The sequence below is a fragment of the Canis aureus genome, chromosome 38, assembly GCF_053574225.1.
Source record: "Canis aureus isolate CA01 chromosome 38, VMU_Caureus_v.1.0, whole genome shotgun sequence".
Taxonomy (NCBI): Eukaryota; Metazoa; Chordata; class Mammalia; order Carnivora; family Canidae; genus Canis; species Canis aureus.
This window is the reverse complement of record NC_135648.1, coordinates 3,886,893-3,913,619: the sequence shown is the minus strand read 5'-3', so window position 1 is coordinate 3,913,619 and position 26,727 is coordinate 3,886,893. Positions and strand designations below refer to the sequence as shown.

Here is a 26,727-nt window from a genome sequence, read left to right as displayed (position 1 = left end):
TCTTCCCATTACTTAAGCCAAAAATCTTGAGGCCACCCTTGACTCCTTTCTTACTCCATATCCACCCCATCAGCTGATAAGAAATCCTGTAAGCCACCCTAAAAAATTCCCGTAACCCATCTACTTCCCACTTATGCTGTTACCATTCTAGGCCAATCCACTGCCTCCTATTCGCCAGGAATAGAACAAGCACCTCCTACCTGGACTTCCTTGGTCCACCTTGCCCCATGTATCTAGAAAAATGTAAGTCAGACCCTGTAACTCTTCTGCTCATTGCCCTTCAGGAATCTCCCACCTCACTCATAATGATATTAAAACCCACGAGTGGTCTCCAGGGACCTGTGGAGTTGGTCTCTGGACCCCCATCCAGCACACTCCCCCATCTGGCCACCCTGATCTCCTTGGTGTTCCTCAAGCACACTAAGTATGCTTCTTTAGACATTGAAGTAATTAATTTAGTAATAGTAGTAATCTGTGCAGGCTGAGGAAAGAGGAGTGAAAGACCATATTTCTTATTAATTTTCACACGTTAACAGATCTAAAATCTGAATGCAGCTTACAAGCAAATGGTGAATCATAGCTTAACTGTCTGGGTTTTTTTTTTTTTTCTTCTTAGAGTTACACAAAGTAATGACACATGGTAGAGTCAGCAGAGTCTTAACTTTGATGAAGTACAGTAACCATAGCATCCATTCAGAAGTAGTTGTCAAGTGTCGGACAATGTGGTGTTTTCTCTCATTTCTTCATATTTCTCACGAATCACTTCTCCATAGGTAAGAGTTTAAATAACCACCCAAGGAGGGGTGCCTGGCTGGTGCTGTCAGTTAAAAGACCAACTTTTGGTTTTGGCTCAGGTTGTGATCTCAGGATCATAAGATCAAAGCCCATGTCAGGCTCAAGCTGAGCTCAGAGTCTGCTTGGAATTCTCTCTCCTTCTCCCTCTGTCCCTCCTGCTCTTGTTCTCTCTCTCCCTCTCTCTAAAAATAAATAAAGAAATCTGAAGAAGAAGAAGAAGAAGAAGAAGAAGAAGAAGAAGAAGAAGAAGAAGAAGAAGAAGATGACTGCCCAAGGCCGTTCATTGAGTAACTATTAAGTTAAGCCTCATGTCAGGCTCTATGTTGAGCACAGGAGTCTGCTTAGAATTCTCTCTCCTTCTCCCTCTGGCCCTCCTGCTCATGCTCTCTCTCTCTCTCTCTCTCTCTCTCTCAAAATAAATACATGATTTTTTTTTAAAATGCCCAAAGCCATCCATTGACTAAATACTAAGTCACTTTAGAATCTGATTTGAAAGACTGCCCTCTTGGCCACACAACCTCTGAAAATAAAGAGATTTCAAATCCACTCTGGTATCCGAGCAAAGGTCACATCCCTTCTGGGTCTCAGTTTTCTTGTGCAAAAAGCGAGGGAGCTAGATTAGATGTTTTCCAAGGCAAGGGTTCCCAAAAGCCAGTCCATGGATGACTGCTTTAGAATTGCTTAGGAAGATTGTAGAACATATGGTTGTGAGCTCCGTCTTAGAGGCTTTTCTTTGGGAGATCTGAAACTGTGCCCAGGAACCTGCATATTTAAAAGATTTCCCAGGTGATTCTGCTGTACAGCCAGGCTTGGGAAGCACCGCTCCCAGGTCCCTTCCAGCCTGGACACATGATGATTCTCTGGGGCCATTCCGAAGTCCAGAGACATCCACACTCACAGTCCCACTGGGCTTTCATTCCTGGCTATCGTGCATCTCTAGTCATTGGGCCACAAGTGTAATGAGAACTTCTGTTTCTCAGAACATCTAAAGTAAACCAGAAATGGGAAAGAGGGTCGCATGGGGTGAGTCATGATAATGTTGCAAATAACTTCTCCACCAAGGCACTGCTTATCCTGGGAACTGCAACCAGGAAGTTTTAACAGAGTGCTGCAGCTGAGCCGCTGTTATGAAACATGTCCATATCTCCTGGGCTCAGGAATCCTGTCTATGTTATGCTCTGACTGAACCTTTCCATATTTAACAAAGAAAGGGAGAGAAAGAGAGGGAGAGAGATCCCACCTAGGATACTCTGCTTGGTGTCAGAGGAGCACCAGTTCCCCTGCTGAGGCTCTTTGCTCCCCTGATCTATTCCTGTGTAAGGGCTGCAATCCTCACAGTGCACTCGGGGACTAGCAGCATCCCCACCACTGGGGAACTTGATACCAATGCAGATCCTCAGTCCCCACCTCTGATCTACTGAATCACTCTGCCTGTGGAGCCCAGCCAACTACGTGGTCACCAGCCCTCCAGGTGACACTGATGCAGCCCCAGTTTCATAACTGGAATAACTAGGGGATGAAAGGAGACTTCAGTTCTCCATATATTAAAAAAAAAATCTACCTGTGTCAGTGATTCCCTCCTCTTCCTCCCCTCCAGCCCTTCCCTCACACAAAAGGGTGTAAGCCAACCACGTATGGACAGCAGTGGCAACACCACGATGAGACCTGGAAGGCCTCCCTGATCCATGGTAGATGTGGCCCTAGACCTCTGCCTGGGGACCAGGACAGGTCAGGAATGACAGGTGACATGTTTATTCCTGCTAGGAGGCAGTTGAGGAGTGAGAGGTAAACCTGTCTTTTGGGAGTCAGTCATCCAGTCCATTAGCAAATCCTACAACCCCTACTTACTGCCGATTTCTTGAGTCCAGCCATCTCTGTCCTTCTCCTCGCCTCCCATACAGGGCCCAACCTCCGCCACCTCACAACTGAACTACAATAATGCCTTCTGGCTCTCTTTCTGGTTCTTCCACCAACTCTTCTCCACACAGCAGCCCACGCGGGCTTCCTAAAACCTTATTTTGACATGAACCAGCTTTTCAGACTGCCCGGGACAGTGTGGCCTGTGTGGTCTGAGGGCTTGGGCCTCAGCCTACCTCTCCAGCCTCACCTTAGGCTATCAGCACATCTACACTCTCTGTGTCCCAGCACACTGGGTCTCATCTCAACTTCATCAATGCAGAGTACCTTCTAACCTCTGTAGGTCATGTTCCCTTTACCTGGAATGTTCCTTCCTTCCCCTTCCTTACCTGCTGACTTTTGCTCATCCCCCAGCTCTCAGGGAACTCCTCTGAGCCTTCGGGGGAAATTAGGAATCTCTGTTACATGCTCTTTTTTTTTTTAAGATTTTTATTTATTAATTCATGAGAGACACAAGAGAGAGACAGAGACACAGGCAGAGGGAGAAGCAGGTTCCCTACAGGGAGCCTGATGCGGGACTCGATCCCAAGATCCTGAGATCACAACCTGAGCCAAAGGCAGACGCTCAACCATTGAGCCACCCAGGGGCATGCCCCTGTTACATGTTCTTATAATGCACTGGTTCCCTTTTTAGTGTTCTTCATACTTGTAATACAAATAATTATTTGTTTGGTTTTAGTCTCTCCACTAAACAGTGTCATATGGCCAGGGAGCCTCTCTGTTGCTTCCCTAATTTCTAGTAGGGTGTCTGGCATTAACTGAAGGCTCAGTAAATATCTGTTTAAAAAGTGACAAAAGAAGAGTTTTCTGTTGTTCATAATTATGAGGCTTAAAAACAAAGATCTGGGAAATCAGACAAGGGTAGCCTTGACTAATGATGTTTGACCAGACCTATAAGACTTTCTTGTAATTGATGGTCATTACGTATCTCTTGTAACCCATCTTTTTGTTCATGTATTTATTTAACAACTGTATGTATTTAATGTTAATGTTAGTTTATTTAACATCCATGAATTTATCTAAAATAAGTTCCTGCTTTGAAGGTCCAAGGTGTACAGGATAGACAAAGTGACTTAGCCCATGGATCTTACATTTTGGTAGAGGAGAGGAACAAAAGGCAAGAGATTTGCAATAATCAAATGGGCGATCAAACTGTCTATTTGACAATAGCTATTATGCAGTTGTTACTATTTTAGACAATAAAAGCTACGGAAAAACCCTAAACCCTAAAATATGACAAGGAGATAAAAGAGGTGGGTGGCAAGTGCTTTTAGGTAACAACCTTCACCAGATTTTCTAGTTCCCTTGTACTTGTTTACCTCCTTACTGAAATTATAAGCAATTTTGAGAATAGTAATCACGTCAGACTCTTTCTTTTCCCCCTCTCAGCCACTGCCAACACATAGTGCCCATTAGATGCTCAATACACACCTGGCAACACATAGTGCCCATTAGATGCTCAATATACACCTGGCAAATAAATAAGTAAGCAAGAGAGTAGAGGGATGGAGAGATGGATGGATGGATGGATGGATGGATGCAAGGCTGAGTGAATGGAGCGCTGAACTCTTGAGGGTAGGTGCTGTGACTGATTCACGTCTCCAGAAATGATTCATTTCTCAACCATCTCCAAATGATGGTGAGCAGCAGGGATGCCTTTCAAGGGCTTGGGGGGCATTTGCATGAAAGGAAGAAAAGCTCTGGCATGAATATTAGTCAATGGATACTGGGTAACTGTTCAACAAGCTGTGCTAAGGAGGGATCTCCAAGCTCTGGTGATGAGAGGCACAGGAGATGGGAAAACAGCTGGGAATCACACTGTATGCCTTGATGAGGGTCCCCAGCTCAAAGCCAGAGCCAAGCTCTCAGCCCGCAGGTATTACAAACCTTTTCCAGACAATGGGGGTGGGTCTGAAGGTCTAGGTGCTGGGATCAAAGAATATAGGAATAAGGATGGGGAATCCAGAGATAAGAGCCAGAGAAGCAGCCATTAGGCAAAGTTTCTTGGTGAATCAGTATTCCCAGGGGCCTCAGAGAAAGGGCACAGGAAAATAGACAAGCTGATCTTGGATGGCCTTTCTCATCCTAGTGGGTCTTTGGAACCAGGATAAGCCTTGGCCCAGGGCAACCAACGTGGCACTTCTCAGCAGTACCACTGTGGTTTTCCTATTGACTATGCCTATTTTTGGTAAACTCCTTCTGTGGAAGGGATCTCAGCCAATAGCAAAGGCTCAGAGTGCCAAGTCCTAAATGTCAGGCCCCCTTTGCTTTCCCCCCAAGCCCACTTCATTTTTTTTTTTTATCAGATTCCATCCATCTGTCTCTGAACTCCGCATCATGAAAGATAAGGAAGCATGAAAAGGCAGAGAACAGGCAAGAAAAGCAAGAGACCCGGCAGCAAAGAAGTGTGTCCTGAATCTGCCTGCTGAGCTGTCTTGGTGGTTCTTGACACTTCCGCTACCCGCCGATCTCCTGGACAGAGAAGCCAATTCCCTTTCCAGTTTCCCAGAATGGAAAAGTACCAGTGCCGGCTGCCGCATGCCCAGGGAGAGCTCGATCCGTCCTGAGCTCCGTTAGGGCCTGGCAGGCAGGCTGAGGAGAAGCAGCTGCCACTAGGGCCCCAGCTTCCCAAGAATTATTTTCATGCCGTGCTGCCAAGGTTGAGAGCCTGAAAGGGCTGCTTGTTCCATGATGTTTACCATCTCACTGCTAGCTCCAGACCACAGGCTGACCTGTCAATGAGTGTCCTATATGCAGCTTCCAGGAAAACACACACATGGCACATGTGAGGCCAGGGGCATGGAGCACTGACACCTGGGCCTTGCTGGGTGCAAGTAAGACAAGACTGATCAAGAGTGGGGCTATTGGGGTCAACCAGGGGGCCCAAGACGATCTATGGTCTAAAAGAACATCTGCAATCATAGACTTTAGAGCCAGAAACGGGCTTCAGGAACCAATGCCTCCAATGACTCTGTATTAAATATCAGAACCTCAGAGCCCCCCAGAAGCAAACTGAGTTACTTAGGGATGCACTGCTGACGAGTGTAATTAGGACTGAAATTCAGGTCTCCTGATCCCTGGTTACTCTTTCTTCAACCCCTGGCTACCATGATGGATTTCTTCCAGTTCCAGAAAGGATAAGATGATCTCATTAAAGAAGCTGTTGCTTGGGTCCCTGCTCCCCGCAAACCCCACATGGGAGGCTGCTTCAAACTGGTTCGCTATTCAGGTAAATATCTGCACAATGGGATCCTGCTAAGAGCCAAGGAAGATTACTTGGGCTCCTCTACGTACACGGGTCTATTTTGCCAGGACCCCTTTGTCCCAAGTCGAAATCCCCCTTGGGATTAGCCCTTTAGAATTGCAGCTTTCCTAGAAGCCCAAATACTTCCCGGAAACCATTGCTGCAGAGCTCCAGAAGAGAGGTCCCCAGGCTGAATGGGATTCCAGGGTAGTAAAGTGAGGGCCAGCCAGGATACAGTCTTCCTCCTGGCTCACAACATCAGTGACGGCTTCACGGTGAAATGGTGTGTCCTTCCCTCTAACAAAGAGGCACGTTGAGGGGACAGCTAGGTCGCCATGAAGGTCAGGAATTGAAAAGAGAAGAAAAAAGCAGGGTTTGGAAGCTTTCTTTCTTTCTTTTTTTTTTTTTTTTTTTTTTGGTTTGGAAGCTTAAAACTAGATCTGCCACTTCCAAATTATGCGACTCCAAGACAAGTTCCTAAACCTCTCTAAACCTGAATCTCCTCGTCTTTCAAAATATTGCCCAAAGGGTTGTTACAGAGACTTCATATAGTGAATATGCAGGATTTAGCATACTTCATGAAGTATTACAGAGCTCCAGAAATGACGTTTGGAAGGAGGAAGAAGGGATTACTTGTTTTAACTATTACGTGTTCACTCTTTATTGAGCAATTCAGAGGTTTTATGGCCTGGGGAAGGTTACTTACCTTTCAGCTCTCGGCTTAATGGTAATCCTAGTATTTGCTTATGGGAATGCTACATGCAAGGAAAGAGGGGTTAACATACATCAGGTACTTCATAAGGTTTAAAGCAGAGTAACACTTAGAGCAGTAATAACAGAGGTTAGATGTTATATATATATATATATATATTTTTTTTTTTTTAAGCTATTTTACTCTGACTCATTACAACAAAGATTGGAATTGGCTTCCAAGATTGTGTGAGATAATAAACAAACAAATGAAGGTATGTATGCTAAGGGGAAAGAGAATAGGGACAATAAGATGAACTGGAGAGCTAAGATTAATGTCAGAAATATATTACATTTGGATCTAGCCCTCTGCTGGTGATGGGCCTCAAATCTGGCTCCAAGTTTCCCACTAACCAACTCAAAAAGCACACCATAACCAGTTAACGTGAATCAGGATGGCAATAAGAGTCAACTTTTTAGTCCTGCTTCCAGGTGAGATGGAGTAGCTTGCAGTAACCAGTGCTCTCCCTGAGAATATCTGGAAGAGCTAGATAAAATTCATAAAGCATCTCTTTGTAAGCATCTGATTGCTGCCTGATGTTTAAAAAAATAAATAAAAAGGTTAAAAATGGTCAGAAAATCCAAACAGATGTTTCTCCAAAGAGGTTGTGAGGAAAGGGGACTAGCGCTTCACAGAAGGGAGAATCTGAGAGGTGATAGAACTCCTGCAGCCGCGTTTAGCCAGTCCTCAATTCTGGAGCAGGAGCAGGAGGCGGACTCTGGGCTTTGCACAGACAGAGCATCACTCGGGGGCAAAACCCCAGAGCTCTTGAGGGAGACCAGGGATCCCTCCAGCCAGCAGCATTTTTCTTGCTGAGCACATTTGCCAAATGCATAGCTATCTATCACTGTTGAGCAAGTTTCTCAATAAGAAAGGCTCCAACAATGTCCTAAATATTGGTCCAACCTACTAAAAGCAAACAAACTAAAATTATAGCTTTCCCAAGGTGGATTTGCCCCACCCCCATAGCCAGGGCTCCCCCTGTGCCAGGATGAATCATTTCTTAAGCTAGCCATGCTGGTACACAGAAAATGCACTTTGTTGTTTGGCCTGATATCTTGAATAGAGGCTATGGCACCCCAAAGGTTGAATCTGAATTCCGTCCCTATCGTGCCAAAAGTCAGAGCTTTTGGGTACATAGCTGGGTAAATTTAAGCATGTTTCCCTCTATTTACAACCTCTAAAATGCTCTGCTGATAGGGCCAAAGCAAGGAGACTTTAGGCATTTGAGAAAAAGCACAGAGGTTGCTCTGCCTCTGCCCAGGGCTAGAGCTCTCTGGGCCCTCAGACACCAGGAGGCTGGACGCCTGACACTTCACACAAGCAGCTGCAGCTAGAGGGCTGCAGAGTCCCCGTCCTCCTTCTGGCTCACTCCCTCTGTACTTGGCATCCCCATCATTCAAAGGGATGATACTCTTATGAACTCCCCCTCGGGGTTCCTAACATCTTTGTGAGATCAAGTCTCAAATGGCAGAATTTAGATGCTTTTTTTTGCAGAAAAATAGAGAAGCCTGGTGCCCCTTGGCTCCCTTCCTTCCCGCCTTCTCCTCATTCCTCAAGCACTTACTGATTGCCTATATAAGCCAAGTACTGTGATAGGTGTTGGTCGTGACTATGCAAGAGATCACTGCCACACCAAACAAGACAAAGACCAAAGTCATAAACATCAGTGAAGCAGGGGGGGAAATGTTGCATATTTTTTAACAACTCATCACCTCCTACTTACACCCCTTCCCCCAAAACCTCACTGTTTTGAATGTCTTAACTTTTACTTTACTTTACTGTGTATGCATCCAAACCACGAAAAGTTCTGGGAGGCCTAATCTTGCCACATCCATGCTCTTCAGAGTCCTGTTGGCTAGGACCAAAAGCTAAGTCAACAATCACAGTATTCTCCCTCAGAAAAACACACTGCTGTGGATAAGCTCGCCTGGGCACAGGGCCCCGTGTCCCCTTGGAGTCAGGATGGCCAGAGTTCAGGATTGTCAGAAGCCCCCAATTCCCAAAGGTAACTTGAGTCTTTCTTGGAAACCACAACGGACCATAATGGTCACTAATGAACTCTTTTTTTCTTTATTCCCCCATCATCTGCTAAATAGAAACCATTGTTTTATGGTATTTGGTTTATTTTATTTTCCTTTTCTTCCAAAAGTAACAAATCACAACCCTTAATATTTGCATGTAACGTTCCAAAGCCCATTAACTTCCCTTATATCTCATTTGGACCCCCTATAATAGCTGTGTGAAGTGCAGAGAGTGGAGTTTATTCCCTCCATTTTATAAGTGAGTAAAGTTGTATACAGAGTTTTACCTAAAGTCACAAAGCTAGATAGTGACAGAGCTGGAATCAGACTCTAGGTCTCTTGATTTCCATTGCCATGGTCTATTCACCAACCACATTGGCATCACACTGTGTGTCAACACTCACTCTCCACACTATCTCAGGGTCAAGAAGAACCACCAATTTGGGGAACAATCTGGACCAAGGACCCAGGAGGGCTTACTGCCTGTCTACATCTTAGAATATGTTGGTCTCAGATTTGTTGAAATATGATACAAGGGGTGCCTGGGTGGCTCAGTTGGTTAACCATCCAACTCTTGATTTTGGTTCAGGTCATGATTTCAGGGTCATGAGATCAAGCCCTGTGTCGGGCTCCTTGCTCACTGGGGAATCTGCTGAAGATCCTCTCCCTCTTCTCTTTCCCCTGCTCATGCTCACTCTCTCTCTCTTAAATAAGTAAACAAATAAATAAATAAAATCTTTAAAAAATATGATAGCAAAAGGAACCTGCATCCTGGTTATAGGATATAAAATCAATACACAAAAATCTGTTGCATTTCTATACACTAAAAATGAAGTATCAGAAAGAGAAATAAAGAAAATAATCCCATTTAAAATTGCATTAAAAAAATAAATAAATAAAATTGCATAAAAATACCTAGAAATACACTTAACCAAGCAGGTGAAAGACCTGTATATCAAAAACTACAAAGCATTAATAAAAGAAATCAAAGACGATACAAATAAATAGAAATATCTTCCATGCTTATAGATGAAAGAATAAATATTGCTCAAATGTCCATATTCTCCAAAGAAATCTATAGATTCAATCAAAATTCCAGTGGTTGTTTTTCAAACGGATAAAAACAGATAATTCTAAAATTTGTATGGAACCACCAAAGAATCTGAATAGCAAAAGCAATCCTGAAAAAAAAGAATAAAGCTGAAGGCATTATGCTCCCCAATTGCAAGATACTTTACAAAGCTGTAGTAATTAAAACAGTGCAGTATTGGCATAAAAGCATACATATAGATCAATGGAACAAAACAGAGAACCTGGACATTAAAAAAAAAAAAAAAAACGGAGAACCTGGACATAAATCCACACATACATGGTCAGTTAATTTACAACAAAGGAGCCAAGAACATACAATGGGGAAAGGACTGTCTCTTCAATAAATGGTGGTGGGAAAACTGGGTAGCCACATGCAAATGAATAAAACTTGACCACTGTCTTATACTATGCACAAAAATGAACTCGAAATGAATTAAAGATTTGCACATAAAACTAAAATCATAGAACTCCTAGAAGAAAACATAGGCAGTAAGTTGCTTGATGTGTGTCTTGGCAACATTTTTTTTAATCTGATACCAAAAGCAAAAGCAGCAAAAGCAAAAATAAATAAGTGGAACTACATCAAACTAAAAAGCTTCTGCACAGCAAAGGAAACCATCAACAAATGAAAAGGCAACCTGCTGTATGGGTGAAAAAATATTTGCAAATAGTATATCTGGTAAGGAATTAATATCCAAAATATATAAAGAACTCGTACAACTCAATAGCAAAAACAACAACAACAACAAAAATCCAATTAAAAAACAGGCAGAAGATCCAAATAGACATTTTCCAAAGGAGACATACAGATGGCAAACAAGTAATGAAAAGATGTCCAATATCTGTGCATCATCAGGGGAATGCAAATCAAAACCCCAATGAGATCTCACCTCCCACCTTTTGGAATGGCTACTGTCAAAGAGATAAGAAATAACAAGTGTTGGTGAGGATATGGAGAAAAATAAATCTTTATGCGCTACTGGTACAAATGTAAATTGGTGTAGCCTCTATGGAAAACAGTGTGGAGTTTCCTGAAAACATTAAAAATAGAACTACCATTCTGGGTGGCTCAGTCAGTTAGGCATCTGCCTTCAGCTCAGGTCATGGTCTCGGGGTCCTGGGATGGAGCCCTGCATCCAGCTCCCTGCTCACTGGGGAATCTGCTTCTCTCTCTCTCCCTCTGTTTCTCCCCCTGCTTGTGCTTTCATTCTCTTTCTCTCTCTCTCTCTCTCAAATTAATAAATAAAACCTTTTAAAAAAATAGAACTACCATGTGATCCAGCAATTTCACTTTTTGATATTTATCTGAAAAAAATGAAAACATTAATTCAAAAAGATATATGCACCACCACCCCTATGTTCACCACAGCATTATTTATAAGAGCCAAGATGTGGAAACAACCAAAGCGTCCATCAATGGATGAATGGATAAGGAAATTGTGGTATATTGTACAATAGAATCTTAATTATGAGAAAGAAGGAAATCCTGCCATTCGTGACAACATGAATGAAACCCGAGGGCATTATGCTAAGTGGAATAAGTCAGAGTCAATACTCTATGATCTCTCTTAAATGGGGAATCTAAAAAAAACAACAAGAAAAACAAGCTCACAGACATAGAGAAGAGATCGGTGGTTGCCTGAGGTCAGGGGTAGAGGGGTGGGAGAAATGGGTGAAGGGGATATAAATTTACTTAAAAATAAAATAAGAAATCTAACTGTTGTAAGGGGCAGTGGAAAGAACGAGCATCCTGGGAGGAAGGACATGGCATAGCGTTTTGTTATCACCGGATGAAGACAAAGCTTGTGATCAGAAAGCATTTGTCACATACCGAGGATCCCAAAGTTCTGTGGCTCCTGGTTTTGGTACCACCGTAACCTCCCTCTTGCCCTCATGACCCCTCGATGACAAACATCTCCACACTCTTACTTTCCTATTGTGCTCTGTGCCTTTCCTTAAGCTCACATGCTCTCCTTTTTTCTTTTCATCTAGCCTAACCAATTCCTTCCTGTCCAGCTCACTCTCATACCTTCCGTATTTCAACCAGGAAGACACTGGGGACCTGACCCGGGTTGTGTAGCACATGAACATCCTGTGAGTCTCACACTCCAAGCGGCAGTTAGAGCACAGAGGTCAAGAATATGCTGCTGGAGGTGGATCGCATCTTCCCTCCGCCACCTCGCGAGCTCTGTAATCTTGAGGGAGTCACCTAATGTTCCTGGGACTCAGTTTCTCCTTTGTGAATAACAGTATGACCTAATTCATAAAATTATTGTGAAGATTAAATTTGCTGACACCCACTTAGAATAGCACCAGGAATATATTAAGCGCTCATTGAATATTAGTTGGTGCCCTTCTTTGAACTCTGCATTCTCTTTTTCCCTATTTGGCACAACCAGGGATGTTTGAGGGGCAGATGAGCTTCTGTTGTCCCCAGAGAAAGATCCTTTTACTGGCAGGAAGGATACCAAAGGCCACCCTCAGGCTAGACTTGACAAACAACACACACACACACACACACACACACACACACACAAGCAAGAAAGCCAATCTGGGCTGCATCAGGCATTGCTTGCTTCAGAGAAATTCAAGCAGGGAGGTCCTTCCCAGAATTTTTTATCTCCCTCTGAGGGCCCTCCTCAGCCGAATAAAGCAAGCAAGCAAAATCTCTCTCTCTCTCTCCCTCCCTCTCTCTCTCTCCCTCCCTCTCTCTCTCTCTCTCTCACACACACACACACACATATATACATACGCATAACACTAGCACCTCAGATCTGGTTTCAGAAACCTGAAACTAGTACCACAGGCTCATTGCATGACCCCCACCAACCCTCTCGCACTCTCTGAGCACATGAATAAGGAGAGCTCAAGGAAACAAAAATGATTCTGCAATTTGGAAATGTGTGTAAGTAACTTAACTTGTATCAGCTTTGGTGGGAGACAAGGGGGTGAGGACAAGAGGACAACTCTGTGCAGAAAGGAACCAGAGCATCTCTGGTGCTATGGTTTCTTTGCGAGGGTGAGTCAGTCCCAAGGGGCTTTCTAGTGCCAGCCTAGCTTGCTGGGCGTGCTAACGAGACCAAGGCTACAAGAACGAGCTCTGTATGATCCTGTTAGTCTTCTCTTATTCCTTGGCCTCAGGTCATCCCTCAAACCCCAGTGACCCCTCATCCCCATCAACGCACACTGGCAGTCACAAAAGGAAACCATGAGGATGCCCAGCTATTACATGATTATTGGAGAAAGTCATTTCCTTACTGACTCCCTGGTGGGGCTGGATGGTTTTAGTGGAAAGAACTTAGGGCCAGGAGACTAGTGCCATGAGTTCCTGCTTTACCATTAGCTAGATGTGTGCCCATGGACGAATCACTCACCCCCTTTGACACCACTTCCTTTATCTGTCAAATGAGGAAGAGGGACTTAAATATCACTAAGGTCCATTGCAACACAAACGGCCTAGGATGCTAGTTTGCCTAGACCCGAAGAACTTACTGGAAGGTAGGATTGATGCTGGAAATAACAAAACCCCAGTGAGGAACCTAAAACAAATCTGGAGTCTATAGGAGAAGAATTCCTCCTCTCAAAATCCCAGCCCCTTCATGTCTTTGTCTCTGCCCTGAGAGAAGAACATTCTAGACACCGAAAGAGGACTCCCCCACCCCAGGGCTCTGAATCACTAGTAAGTTGCCTGCTTCCTATGAGGGGAAAGCGTGGAATGGAAACAGGAAGGAAGCCCCAGCCCTGCCCTGCCCTGCCCTGGCTCCATACCATGGATCCTAAATGCCTGGGTTGCCTGTTAGGGAAAAAGAACTGTTTTTCCCTTTTCCAAGTAAAACCAGTTATCACAGGCCAAGTCAGAGGGTGAGACCAACTGCCCTTGTGCTCCTCACAGACAGCAATTATCAGGTTGGTTTGGTGAGTCTTTAGGACCTCAGACCCCTGGGCTTGGGTCCGGGGTAATCAGGTCACTTTTATTCATCCTCTTAGCTAGAAAGTCATGAGATTCTGGGCCCTGGCTGGCCATCGAGGGAGAAGCCTAGAGGAGTCTGACCTTGCTGGCTGATCAAACAAATACTAAAGCCCAGAGCGTTCTTATGCTTCATTGTGAAGTCTAAAGACTTCTCTTTCTCCTGGAGGTACTCCCAGGCTCTCCTGTTGAGTCCAGTAGCCCAGCTCAAGTTGAGAAGGAGGCGAAACTTGACCCAAAGACCTGCAAGAGGATGGAAAAGCTGCCTCTTTGGGTCCCTCACTCACCCTCCTCCAGGCAGCCCATGTGAACCTCTCCCTCCCTCCAGCAACAGCTTATGCTATTCCTTCTTCCTGAAAGACTTCTTGGACCCACCTCCAGAGACAAAAAAAAAAAAAAAAAAAGCCATACAAAAGGCTTCTAGTATTATGAAACTCCTGCATGTCAGGCTGGGGCAGCTATTCTGTACCCAATCTGTCACTAGGGGGCATTTTAGGGTACATTTTTTTTTTTTTAATTAATCAGCTATCTTCTTTGTGCTTAACCTCAAAGGCAAGCTTGTAATGAAGCTCAGATTTTAGATTCCTGAGTCTGAGAAGCACCAGGAGTTGTGGACAAGCAGGTTTTCTTACAAAGAGCCACTCAAGGTCAGGAACCCTACTTCCAAGCCTAAAGCCCATCCATATATTCCAATATAGGCAGTAAGGCTCCCACACCATAAAATCATAGTAAGTTTGTGCCAGAAAGGCTCTCAGAGATCATGTAGTCCAACTTCATCTCACTACAGGAGAAAGGATTAAGGAAGTGTGAAGAAAAGTACAACGGCATGCTTAATGCCACACAACTAATTTAAGACCATCCCAGGGTTGTAACTAGGTTGTTCCTCAAAATAATCTTCTGAGTGAGTTAAATACTATGTTCTGTGTGAATTGCAAATCATTCATCAGATTGTTCTAATAATATCCAAGTCATTTGTTGATTTGTAGGAACGTTTTTCAGAAATTGTTGGTATGACTGTTTGACAGGGATACCACTCGCTAGCTGACACACCTGAGCCATGATTTTGACAGAGGAAACTGCCTTGACCTTTTCCAATGACTTCCGTCATTGAATCGACAGTCTTCAGGACCCAGTCCCTGGGGCACTGTTACAACTGGAAGATGACTCAGCACACTGCCCACACTTTAGAACTGTGTGTGCATCCTCCTGCATGTCAGTATTTCCGGGGTGGACCTGCAGAGCCCACACCGCAGCCCCCAGTGGTAACACCACCTTCAACACTGCCATTACTGGAAATGCCACCACTACCACCTGCCCCACTAACCCCTTCACTGCCACTGTCAAAGCTCTGGCGTTTTAGAGTAGTGAGCCAGCAGCACTCTGCCATCATGTCTCATGTCATGATCTACTACCTGTATCGCACTAGCACTACTCTGCATCCCCTGAGGGGTGACGCCAGCAGCCATGATGAAATCTCTAAAATGGACTTAAATTAATGAGCTTATTTTAGACTCAGTATTATTAAGTTTAGTGCTTAGCCCAGTTGCTTTTTGCCAGCCAATATTTTATATCAAGTAATCTATTAAAATATGTGTTGATATTTTTACAATTGGCTCTATATAAGATCTGTTTATAAGCCAGTTCTCCTGACTTAAATCCAAGATGCCATTTAGTTATTCCATGCAGCCAACCTATGGGGAAAACATAAGTGGCCAAGAATTTCCATCTCTCAATAGATACCAATAAGGACTTCTAAAAAGTCACCCATAAATCCATAGGCGTGCATTTATTATATATCTACTCTATGTTCATCAGTGTGTATCCCCTAAGACTCCACGACCCCTCAGCTTGGTGACCAAATCCTGTAACATGAATTACAATATCCCATTGTTTGCCTTCAGCTTACCTTGGTAGAATAGAAAAATCGGTAGAGAGAAGGATTAGTTCATTAATGTATTTCAAATATTCTATGTTCCTATAAAGATCTTTGCAAATCAAGACCTTTATTTCTTTTTCCTTGGCAGAAAGATCCAACAGAAATGGGTGACAGCAGGAATAGGGGGAAAAGATTTAAAGATAACTCTTTGCTATCTTCCAATAGCTCCTGCTGCAGGGATCCAGCAGGGTTCTCTCACACAGAGGGACAGCTCCTCTGGTTTTACCCATTAAAACATGTCATTCCAGTCTCTGTGGATGTGCCTGGCACCAAAACCTTTGACCACTGTGCACACATAGTGACTCTTCCTCCGAAACCCAATCTGGGCTTGTTAAACATAACAAGAGGCAACCACACTTCAACCAGATGAGAGGAACTCAGAGGAGAAAAAATGAAAAAACGGTGAGTCCGAGTTCAGATCCGAGATGTTCCAATTAAGCTCATTGTAAGAAAGCTGTAGGGCACTGGGTTTATTAAACCAATAAATCTTTGGTTTTAAGGTGTTTTGATTATAGTTCCTTTTCAGGTATGAAGAATATCCCGTGGAGATGGGATTCTGGTGAGGGGAAGAGGGTGAGAATTTTCACAACTACCCTCATGCTACATGAAAAGGACAAAATAAAAATGTCCTCAAAAATCAAATACATCATGGAGCACCTAAAACTCTCATACACTATCGTGGAGTGGAAAATTAGGAAAAATCCCTTTAGAAAACCCTTTGGCAGTATGTAGAAAATCATATTGTATGTAGCATACAACCCAGCAATTCCGCTTCTAGGTGTGTACCCCAAAAAGCTGAGTACATAGTTCTACCAAAAGACCTTTATGAGAATGATTGTAGCAGATTTGTTCCTGATGAATGCAAACTGGAAACAATCCAAATTCCCATCCACAGTAGACTGGATAAATAAAATAGTCAAACAAAGTAACATTATATAACAATGAAAACAAACAGTTGCCAACTGCATGTAAGAGTAGGGATGAATGTCACAAACAACACAATGAATGAAAGAAGCCAGACACAAAAGAGTATTTAGGGATCATCTGCTTTCACTTATATAAAGTACAAAAACAGGCAAAAATTAACCTATATTGTTAGAAAGCAGGATAACATTTAGCATGGGGTGAGCGTGGGAAGAAGTAACTGGAGAGGAGCATGAGGAGAGCCTGCCTTCCAAGTCTGGTGAAGCTCTGTTTTGTAATCTGGATCCTGCTGATGGATGTATTCAGTTTGCAAAATTCATCACATTGAGCACTTAGACTATGGGTACCTTCCTATATTTTTATGTGTTGACATGAAAAATTGACTGTTGTCCTTCACCCTTCCCTGTATTCAAGCCTTCCCCCCGGTAACTCTTTATGCCATTCCACTGTGATGCTGGGCTTGGCCATGCCACTCACTTTGGACAATGAGATTTCAGTGACTGAAGCATCAGCTTGCAAAATGCTGCGCATTTCTGCTTCTGCTTTTGCTCTTGTGCAATTCTGCTAAAAGATCTCCATACTAGTCTGCTGGAAGAGAGCACAGCCAAGGTGCCTGGTCATCAGAGCCAACACCATCCCCGATGAACCAATAACCAGCTGACTCCCGGATATGTGCATGAACCCAGAGATCAGAACAACAGTTCAACCAAGCCCAAACTAAATTACCAGCACTACACAGGTTGTTAGGAGGCACTGCTGGGGTAATAGACAAGGGATAAAACCGTATGCTTCAATTTAAAGGTAAAATATACATGTAACTTTTAAAAAATGAGGGAAACTAAAAAGATTTCTCTTAACACATGTATTTTTTAGTATGGCCACACCCGGCAGGAAAGACTGCCCACAAGACGAAGGTCCCAAAGGCACAACAGGACGTCCAAGTAAAACACAAACCTGAACCAGAGAAAAATAACTGGAAATCCAACCTGCAGAGGTTCTGCATGGCATCTAAAAATTCTCTCCTTCTGTTTCTTAGAAGATGCAGAAGCAAATGCCTGCTTCTTCCACTTTTTTTTTTTTAATTCCCATTTCCTCCACCCTACTTTATATCAGGAACTCTTTTGTGATAGTCAAGATGTTATACAGACACAGGACATTAGTTTCTGATTCTATTTTGGACATGTTTCATCATGAAAGTAAGAGGAAGGAAGGAAGGAAGGAAGGAAGGAAGGAAGGAAGGAAGGAGAGAGGGAGGGAGCAGGAAAGAGAGAGAAAGAGAAAAAAAGAGAGAAGGAAAGAAAGAAGGAAGGAAGGAAGGAAGGAAGGAAGGAAGGAAGGAAGGAAGGAAGGAAGGAAGGAAGGAAAGAAGGAAGGGAAAGCAAGAGAAGGAAGGAAGGAACCCTTTGGGTACCCTTGGCAGGGTCTTTCCCAAGATGAACACTGATGGACTCTTCCAGCATGTGGCTGAGCAATGGCTGTGTTACCTGGATTGACCTGAGCTTTTGCAGAACTCAAGATGGGCAGCAGCAGGAGCAGCATCAAGGGCATCCTGGGAACGGAGTTCAGCTCACAAGATGGTGTTGGAACTGGAGACTGCAGCCCACCAAAAAATTCGAGAAAACAAGAAAGAGGAGAGGAAATGAGTGACATAAATACTGTCAACATGAATGAATATGACTTGTACGATTATATTTGTGTTCTTAGCGTTTTTATTTCTATATCAGGGACTTCAAATCACAGACTTTGAGAACCATTGGGACACTCAAAAGTCACATCATGTAGGAATTTCCAAACTCTATTAGATTGTGGAATTAAAATTAGCAAAATTTTAGACAGGCAACAAACTTTTACTGAGATATAAAACTACCCAAATTGCAAATGGTGAGAAAACAAAACCTACGTTTATGAAGTTTTCATAATTTTGATATTGATTCCAAAACTAAACCAAGAAAAACATTCCATGGTGTTAATGTGTTTGCCTTTCAAAAGATCTAAGGTCAATATTGATCCTGACTTTACTGGCTCTGGAGTGGTAGGTACCTGGGATTCTGTGTCTTTAAATTCCCCCAAATGACCTGTGTGGTAAGGGCTTAGGGTTGAGACACTGAGTATGAACTCACATTCAGTTTAATAGAGATACATAACGTTACATATGGAACATTTACAGATATAGGCATATATACAGGTTAGCATACACACATGGTCTCTTTGCTGTGTCGGCCAAGAGGGCCTGGAAGCCAGACACCATGATGTCCGCAAGTAAGCCTGGTGCCCCCATCTTGGTTTTCAATACCTCAAAAAAAGGAACCAGAGTTCCCTGGAGACGTGGCTGATCCCAGGTCTGGGGCAGGACACATACAGAATCTTTTAGTGACAGAAATCAAGAAAGCATACACCCCCCAAAATGATGGGGACGTATCAAAGGGACACAGGAATCAACTGAAAAAGTTCCCAGTGGCCAAAGCTGGAACATCTTGAGTGACAAAATAAATAAAGTAGTATTGGATTATAACTCAAGGTATAAAATAAATATCTACAAGTCCGTGTTGATATAAATAAATGATTGAATAAACAAATGGGGAGAACAGAAAAATTTCCCATTCAGAAGAATTCTAAATAATTTAGGCAGACACTCAGCTCTTAAAAGAGTTGACACATAACCTCTCCCCTTAGGGTGAACTGCGCACAGTGACTTTCTCCCAAAGAGCCCAGTATGGACATGGAGAAAGGACCTTTTCAGCAGAGGAACTTGATGAACACAACCTCAAGCCAGGTGATGGAGGTTAGCCTCACCACTGATAAGTCATACTGATACTACATATCCTGGATATGATGTGATGAGAATGGTACTTAGCCTCTGTGGTCTTCCTCCTAAAAACTCATTACTTCAGTCTGATCATGAGAAAACCATCAGACGGATCCAAATTTAGGGACATTTTCCAAAATCCCTATTGAGTAATCCTCAAAACTGTCAAGATCACCAAAGACAAGAAAGTCCAAGAAACTGTCACAGCTAAGGGAGACTTAGGAGACGTCATAACTACAGGTAGTGTGGTGCCCTGAAGGACCATCCTGGAACAGATAAAGGACATCAGCAGAAAACTGAGGACTTCTGAATAAAGTATAGACTTTAGTTAATAATAACGTATCAACATTGGTTCATTTACTGTGACAAAGGTCCTATACTAATGTACAACGTTAATAATAGGAGACACACTGGCTATTGGATAAACAGGAATTTCATGCACTATCCTTGCATTGATTCTGTAAATATAAAGTTGTTCTAGAATAAAAATTTTCTTCAAAAGTTTTCTCCAGGTAACACCAGTCATCAACCAAACACTGGATCCACTGTTATAAATAACCTGTAATACATAATTATAAAGGAAGACAAAATCCCGTTCAGCTGGGGTGATTAAAGAAGGCTTCACGGAGAACTCTGATCTGATCAGGTTCTTGAAAGCTAGTAGGATTATAATGGGCTACAATGGGGAGAGAGTAAATAATGTGCTAACATAGCCAAGACCCTGTTTGAGGAAACAGAAGCTTTCCATGATGTTTTCTAGGCAGTAGAACTCTGATCTGCCCTCCTCAAAAAAAGTGGTAAAAAAAAAGAAAAAAGAAAAAAGAAAAAACACACACCAAACCACAGCACCAAAGCAGTTATTCATATGCCTGGAGAGGATGGAGCCAAAACTAATCAAACACACAAGACTAAAGTGGCCTTATGGTGGGGGTCAGCGATGGGTGATCCAAAGACCACAAAAGATAAGCATGGTCTCATGGCACTGATTTGGATGGGTAGATATGTGTCGCAGCATCCCTAGTCACTGCCAGCAGCAAGAACATCGTGTTTCCATCAAAGAGTCCCCAAACTAGTATGTCCAGAGAAGCACGCAGGCAGATCTTGGAGACATTGGTCGTGGCTGTACTCCAGCACCAGCCATGACCACAATCCAGGATGTCCTTCCACAAAGACTGAGCTCCTTGCGTGCAACCATTTGGCCCTGCGAGCACTGCCGAGGCCAACTGCCCTCTCCTTTTGTAAGGGAGTCCTACAATTCTCTCTCATGGCACCTTTCTCCTGAGTTGTTGGCCATGCCCTCCTCCCCACCATAGCCATCCCCGGTGGTTCCTTCTACTGGGCCCATCTTTTATACCTCACTCGTTCACCAAAACACACACTGATCTTGCCTCCATAGATTCTCTGTGACACGGTTATAAATTTACCCATGTAGTCATTACCTTCAAAATGGCTCATCCTTGTATCCCCTGAAGAATACTTTCTATTTTGCACAAAGCAGGTGCTCAAAAATGGTTTTTCACGGAATGAAGTAGAACCTATCAGATGTTCAAAAAATTTTGACTGCATTTCCTTTTGGAAACTGCAGCTTGGTTTCAGGCTGTGAATCCCCAAAACAAGTGACTATTTCTGCTTTGCTTGCTTAAAATTAAGGTGTTGGCAGCTAACAAACACGGAAGAAGTGAAGTACCCTAACTACACCACAGATCTCTAACACGTGCCAAAGACTCTCTCATGTAATATTCACGGTAACCCAAGTTGGTTAGTTTTCATCAGCAAGGTAACTGAGGAGGAAGAGGTTAAAACTGATCTGGTTACACAGCTGACAGGTGCCAAAACTCATGCGAACCCAGGGTTTGTATTACTCCAATACCCACATGGGTTTTGTCGTCGTCGTCGTTGTTTGTTTTGTTTTTGTCGTCATCCTTTGATCTGGCCTCTGCCCACGCACGTCACCAGAGCTACACTCCTGCTTCTGCCTCAGGACCTCCGCCAAAATGCTTCGTGCTCTCTTTGTCTACATCAAAGCTCTGTTCAGCAGTCACTTCCTCTGTGAACTACTCTCTGGCCTTCTGGTTGCACGCACTAAAAGCTTCTTATTATTTTTCTACAAAGAAATGATCCTAGTTTCTAATTACATACTCTTTGCTGTAGTGTCTAATTAGGGTCTCCCCCTACACCCCTCCCCCTATAAGTTCCATGTTTATTCTACTCGCCATTGCTTTCTCAACACCTACCAGAGTGCTGGATAAATATTTGCAGCGTGAATTAATGATTGCCTTGGGCCACATATTCAGTGACTACATTTGGCCACGCTAAATTCCATACCCTAAAAGGAAGTGTACCCGAGGTTTATGATAAGCATACATCACCCTTTTCTGCCCCTTTGGGGGAGTTTTTCCAAGGGTTCCATATTTAAGCAATGCGACAATGTGAGCAGAAGCCACAAACACACATAGGAGAACTTCAAGGATGTAGAAAGGCCCTTCTCTATCCACTTCTTTGGTTGATAGTACAAATCCTTTTGACAATTCATGCAAGTTTTGAGAATAAAGCTCAACTGTAAATATCCTTGCTCAAGGGGTGTTCCTTCATCCCTTCTTCCAGTAGCTATGCTCTAAGTGTCTACGGGTGCTATTCCACGTGCTAAAAAAGGCAGCTTGGAGCTGCCATCATGAAGCTTGCAATCCACAAGCGAACAAATAAATAAACAAGAACTCTAAAGAGATGTGTGTGCCATGAAGAAAACGCAATGGGGCGATGCAGTAGACAGTAAACGAGGGCTACTTCAGGTACGGAGGTCAGGAAAGCCCTGTCCGAGTGTGGGATTGGCACAGAAATATATAAAGAGAACAATGAAGAGAACAGGCAACCCAGAAAAGACTCATATATAAGTGGGAACTTACTAAATTCTAAAAGGGGTATTCGGAAACAAATAAAGGTATACCCATAACTCACACACAAAACAGAAAGCCCAAAATGTAGAAGTAGAACTCTAAAAATATTTCAAGAAAGCATAGCATCTGCTAGAAGCTAACCGTAAGGAAGGCCTACACAAATGAGACAAAGGAAACAAATCCAAAAATGAAAAAAGTGATAAAATCTTCCATCAAAATGTTAAATGCCTTTGAGACCAAAGGCATCATAAACATAACAGAGAAGCAACAGGCTAAGATAGATCTTTGAAATTTTATAACAAAGTAATTTCCCACGTAAATATGGATGCATGGATCATTTTTTGAAAGCCACTATTAAAATCAGCCAAGTAAATTAAAAGCATTTAACAGAAGAAACAATATAATGCCAGTAAACATCTGAAAGTACTGAACCTCATTAAGAATCAGAAAGACAAACACTAAAACCGTCATTAAGTACCAATTTGACTCATTAGGTTGGCAAAATTTTTAAGTGTGATAATATGGATGTGGCAACAATGTGGGGGAATAAATACTCTTGTAGTCTGCCGCTGGCTGTGTAAATTAGACAATAATTTAAATTTAAAACTGCATATACCCTATCATCCATCTATTCCACTTATTATTAGTTACTCTAGAGAAATATTTATGAACCTGCACGATGGGGTGTGTACAAAGAAGTGCTTTGGAATATTTTTAAAATTTTATTTTATTGTGGTAAGAACACATAACGTAAGATCTCCTCTCTTAATAAATTTTCCAGTGTTCAGTATGTTATTGTTCACCGTAGGTACAATGTGGTACATCAGATTTCTAGAATGCACTCGTCTTGCTCAATCTTAATTTTATGCCTGTTAATTAGTAGCTCCCCATTTCCCCTTCCCCTCAGTCCCTGGCAACCACCATTCCACTCTTCCATTAGATAATTTTTTTAAAGATTTTATTTATTTATTCATGAGAGAGACAGAAAGAGAGGCAGAGACACAGGCAGAGGGAGATCCAGAATCACATGCTGGGCTGAGGGCAGGATATAATATATAATATAATTATAATATCTTGGAACTATGCAGTATTTGTCCTTCTGTGACTGATTTATTTCACTTAACATAATGTCCTTAAGGTTCATCAATGTTGCATGTTACAGAATGTCTTTCTTCTTGAAGGCCGAATAATATAATATTCCATTGTGTGTATAGGCCACATTTTTTTTATTCATTTACGTATCAATATCTGGATTGTCTCCACATCTTAGCTCTTGCAAATAGTACTGCAATGAATGTGGGAGTGCTAGTACTTCTTCAAGATCCTGATTCCAATTCTCTTGAAAAAAATCAAAAAAAAAAAAAGAAAAAAATCCGCAGAAGTAGGATTTAATGAACCTGCATACTGTCTTCCATAGTGGCTGTGGCCAACTTATCTTTGAGAAGGGTGCCATGAATACACAATTGGAGAAAGGAACAATCTCTTCAAAAATGGTATTAAAAAAACCGATACCCACATGTAAAAGAATGGAATTGGACCCTGATCTTATGCCACACACAAGGATCAACTCAAAATGGATTAAAGTCTTGAATGTAAGACCTGAAACTTCACAACTCCTGGGAGAAAACATGGGAAAAGCATCATGACATCGGCCTTGGCGATGATTTCATAGATACGACACCAAAAGCATAGGCAACAACAACAAAAATAAACAAGCAAGATTACACCAAACTAAAAAGCTTCTCCACAGCAAAGGAAACCATTGACAGAGTGAAAGGCAACCCATACCATGGGAGAAAAGATCTGTAAACCATACATCTGATAAGGGATTAATATTCAGAATATATAAAAAAAATACTACAACTCAATAGCCAAAAACTCATAACCCAATTTTTAAATGGGTTAAGGACTTGAATAGACATTTCTCCAAAGAAGACACATGAATGGACAAGAGGCATATGAAAAAAAAATGCTTAATCATTCATCATCAGGCAAATACAAATCAAAACTGCAATGAGTTATCACCTCACACTTATTCAGAAAGGCCAGTATCAAAGAGAGAGAGGGAGAGAGAGAGAGAAGTGTTGGCAAGGATGTGAAGACACCGTTGGCACAATATTTTTTTTTAAATAACAAAAACTTGGGGGAAATTACTACAAATATGAGAATGCCAGAAACTACGGTATATTCCTACTGTGAAATACTATGCAAGACTTTAAAAGGATGAGCTGGAGAGTGACATAGTTAGGTGTCTATCTTGTATTTTTGAATGAACAAACATGTTACAAGGTCTATGTAAATCTTTATGGGTGAGTGCACATACACCCACACACTCACATACTTTTATACCTACACAAAAGCTCTAGAAGGGTAAACACTGCCCTAAAAACAAGCTTCATTCTAGTGCTCCCCCCAGTGTTCAAATAAGAGGGTAAACAGAGGCAGAGCAAGGACCCTTCAGAGACAGTGCTGATAACAGTAGGTCCCTCAGAGACAGGAGTGCTTGGCAGAGGAGATTGGGAATGGCGAGCAAAAGGAAACTCTAGCCTTACTTGTCGTGTTTGGATCCTTAACAAGGAAAATGTGTTCCTTGTTAATGTCTTCTACATTGCTTTTTGTGACAAAAAACAATTTTCTGGGGGCAATCTATCAGAATGGGGGGGGGAGTGCTTACAACCATGCATGTCCCAGAGGTTAGAGGTATGTGGGGAACTTCTCTTGTATCTGAAGAAGCACTTGTGGGACTGAGCAGTCTTATTGATTGGGACACCTCGTACATGAATAAAGTAGAAGCAAAAAAAAAAAAACAGTTGAGAATTGCTGCTTATATCTTACTTTGTTGAGCTTTTTTTTTTTTCTAGAACACTTGCACTTCAGTAGGTGCCCCTAAACACATTATTATTGAGCCTCACAACATTCCTGAGGAGAAAGAGTACCACCTCCCTTTACAGACTAGGAAAGTAAGGACGTAGGTCCCTTCACCCACTCACAGCCCAATATTTTCCAAAGAATATCATTAGGGGGGATCCCTGGGTGGCGCAGCAGTTTAGCACCTCCCTTTGGCCCAGGGCGCGATCCTGGAGAGCTGGGATCGAATCCCACGTCGGGCTCCCGGTGCATGAAGCCTGCTTCTCCCTCTGCCTATGTCTCTGCCTCTCTCTCTCTCTCTCTCTCTCTCTGTGTGACTATCATAAACAAATAAAAATTAAAAAAAAAGAATATCATTAGGTATGTAGCTCAGAGAGAAGGTGTCTCCTTTTTTTTTTAAGATTTTATTTATTTATTCATGAGAGACACACAGAGAGAGAGGCAGAGGGAGAAGCAGGCTCTCTGCAAGGAGCCCCATGTGGGACTCGATCCCAGGACCCCAGGATCATGACTTGAGCCAAAGACAGATGCTCAACTGCTGACCACCCAGGTGCCCTGAGAATGTGTCCCTTGTAATAAAGAACTCACTTCCCTCTTCACAGTCAAAAATCCCCTCCCCTGGCCAAGCTGGATGAACACTCCAAACTGACCCCAAAGGGAGCCATGGCTCAGGAACCCCCAGACCTGATGGGAACGGTTGGCACTCCATCTCAGGTCTGCCCACACCAGAATCTGGACAGGCTGTGGGTCAAAGCCATCAGGAAAACCAGGAAGTAAATGGGAGGCAGGTGGGAGTGTGATGGCCACAACAAGAAATCGGCAAGGATGAAAAAAAACAAAGTCAAAAAAACAAGAATCTAGAAGGTCAAACTTGTGACAAGTTACCGCAGTAACTGAGTGAATTTCTAAAAGCTTCTTCCTGAAACACAGTCAGGAGCACATGCAGCGAGTCATCAGCACCTTGTGCCCGACACCATCCCATCCTACGGAGAGTTCACACAGGAAGGGCTCGCTCCTGGTCTGTCCTGTGTCGCCTACAGCTCCAGGTCACACGCGCCTGGAGACACACACTCCTCTTCTCCAACCGCCTTGAAAAGTCAGACTGTTGCCCTAGTAACAGGCTCTGCTCTGGCGCCCAAATAGGATGGCAGCTGAGGACGAGGCACGGGAACTTAGGAGAGGGGTCTGAATGCCTTTGGGATGCTGAGTGAGGCGGGGTGCGGGGCAAGGTCAGGTGTCTCGCTCCATCCTGGTTCAAGGAACAGCCTTTCAGGGCTCCCAAACCGGAGCCCCACGCCATGTCTCTTCCTTTGCTAGAGAACTGAATATACATGATAGATGATAGATAGATAGATAGATAGATAGATGATAGATAGATAGATGATAGATGACGGAGATTTCGATGACACATAGGTAGATATAAAGAGAAACATCTTGAGAAATGTAGCCATCACAGGTAACTGCATTTATTTGGGGGGAACAACGCACCATCATTTCCACTCTGACACG

At 42.9% G+C, this 26,727-nt stretch overlaps 1 protein-coding gene across 5 annotated transcripts in view; it reads right to left on the bottom strand.

Moving 5' to 3' along the window:
* Window positions 1-26,727, bottom strand: part of DDR2 (discoidin domain receptor tyrosine kinase 2) — a 149,368-nt gene that overhangs the window by 43,395 nt on the left and 79,246 nt on the right. For all 5 annotated transcript variants that reach the window (XM_077886844.1, XM_077886841.1, XM_077886840.1 and 2 more), the window contains one exon: window positions 18,135-18,243. In XM_077886844.1, coding sequence (XP_077742970.1) covers window positions 18,135-18,198 — 64 coding nt within the window. In that variant the 5' untranslated portion in view covers window positions 18,199-18,243. The remainder of the gene's footprint in view (window positions 1-18,134; window positions 18,244-26,727) is intronic.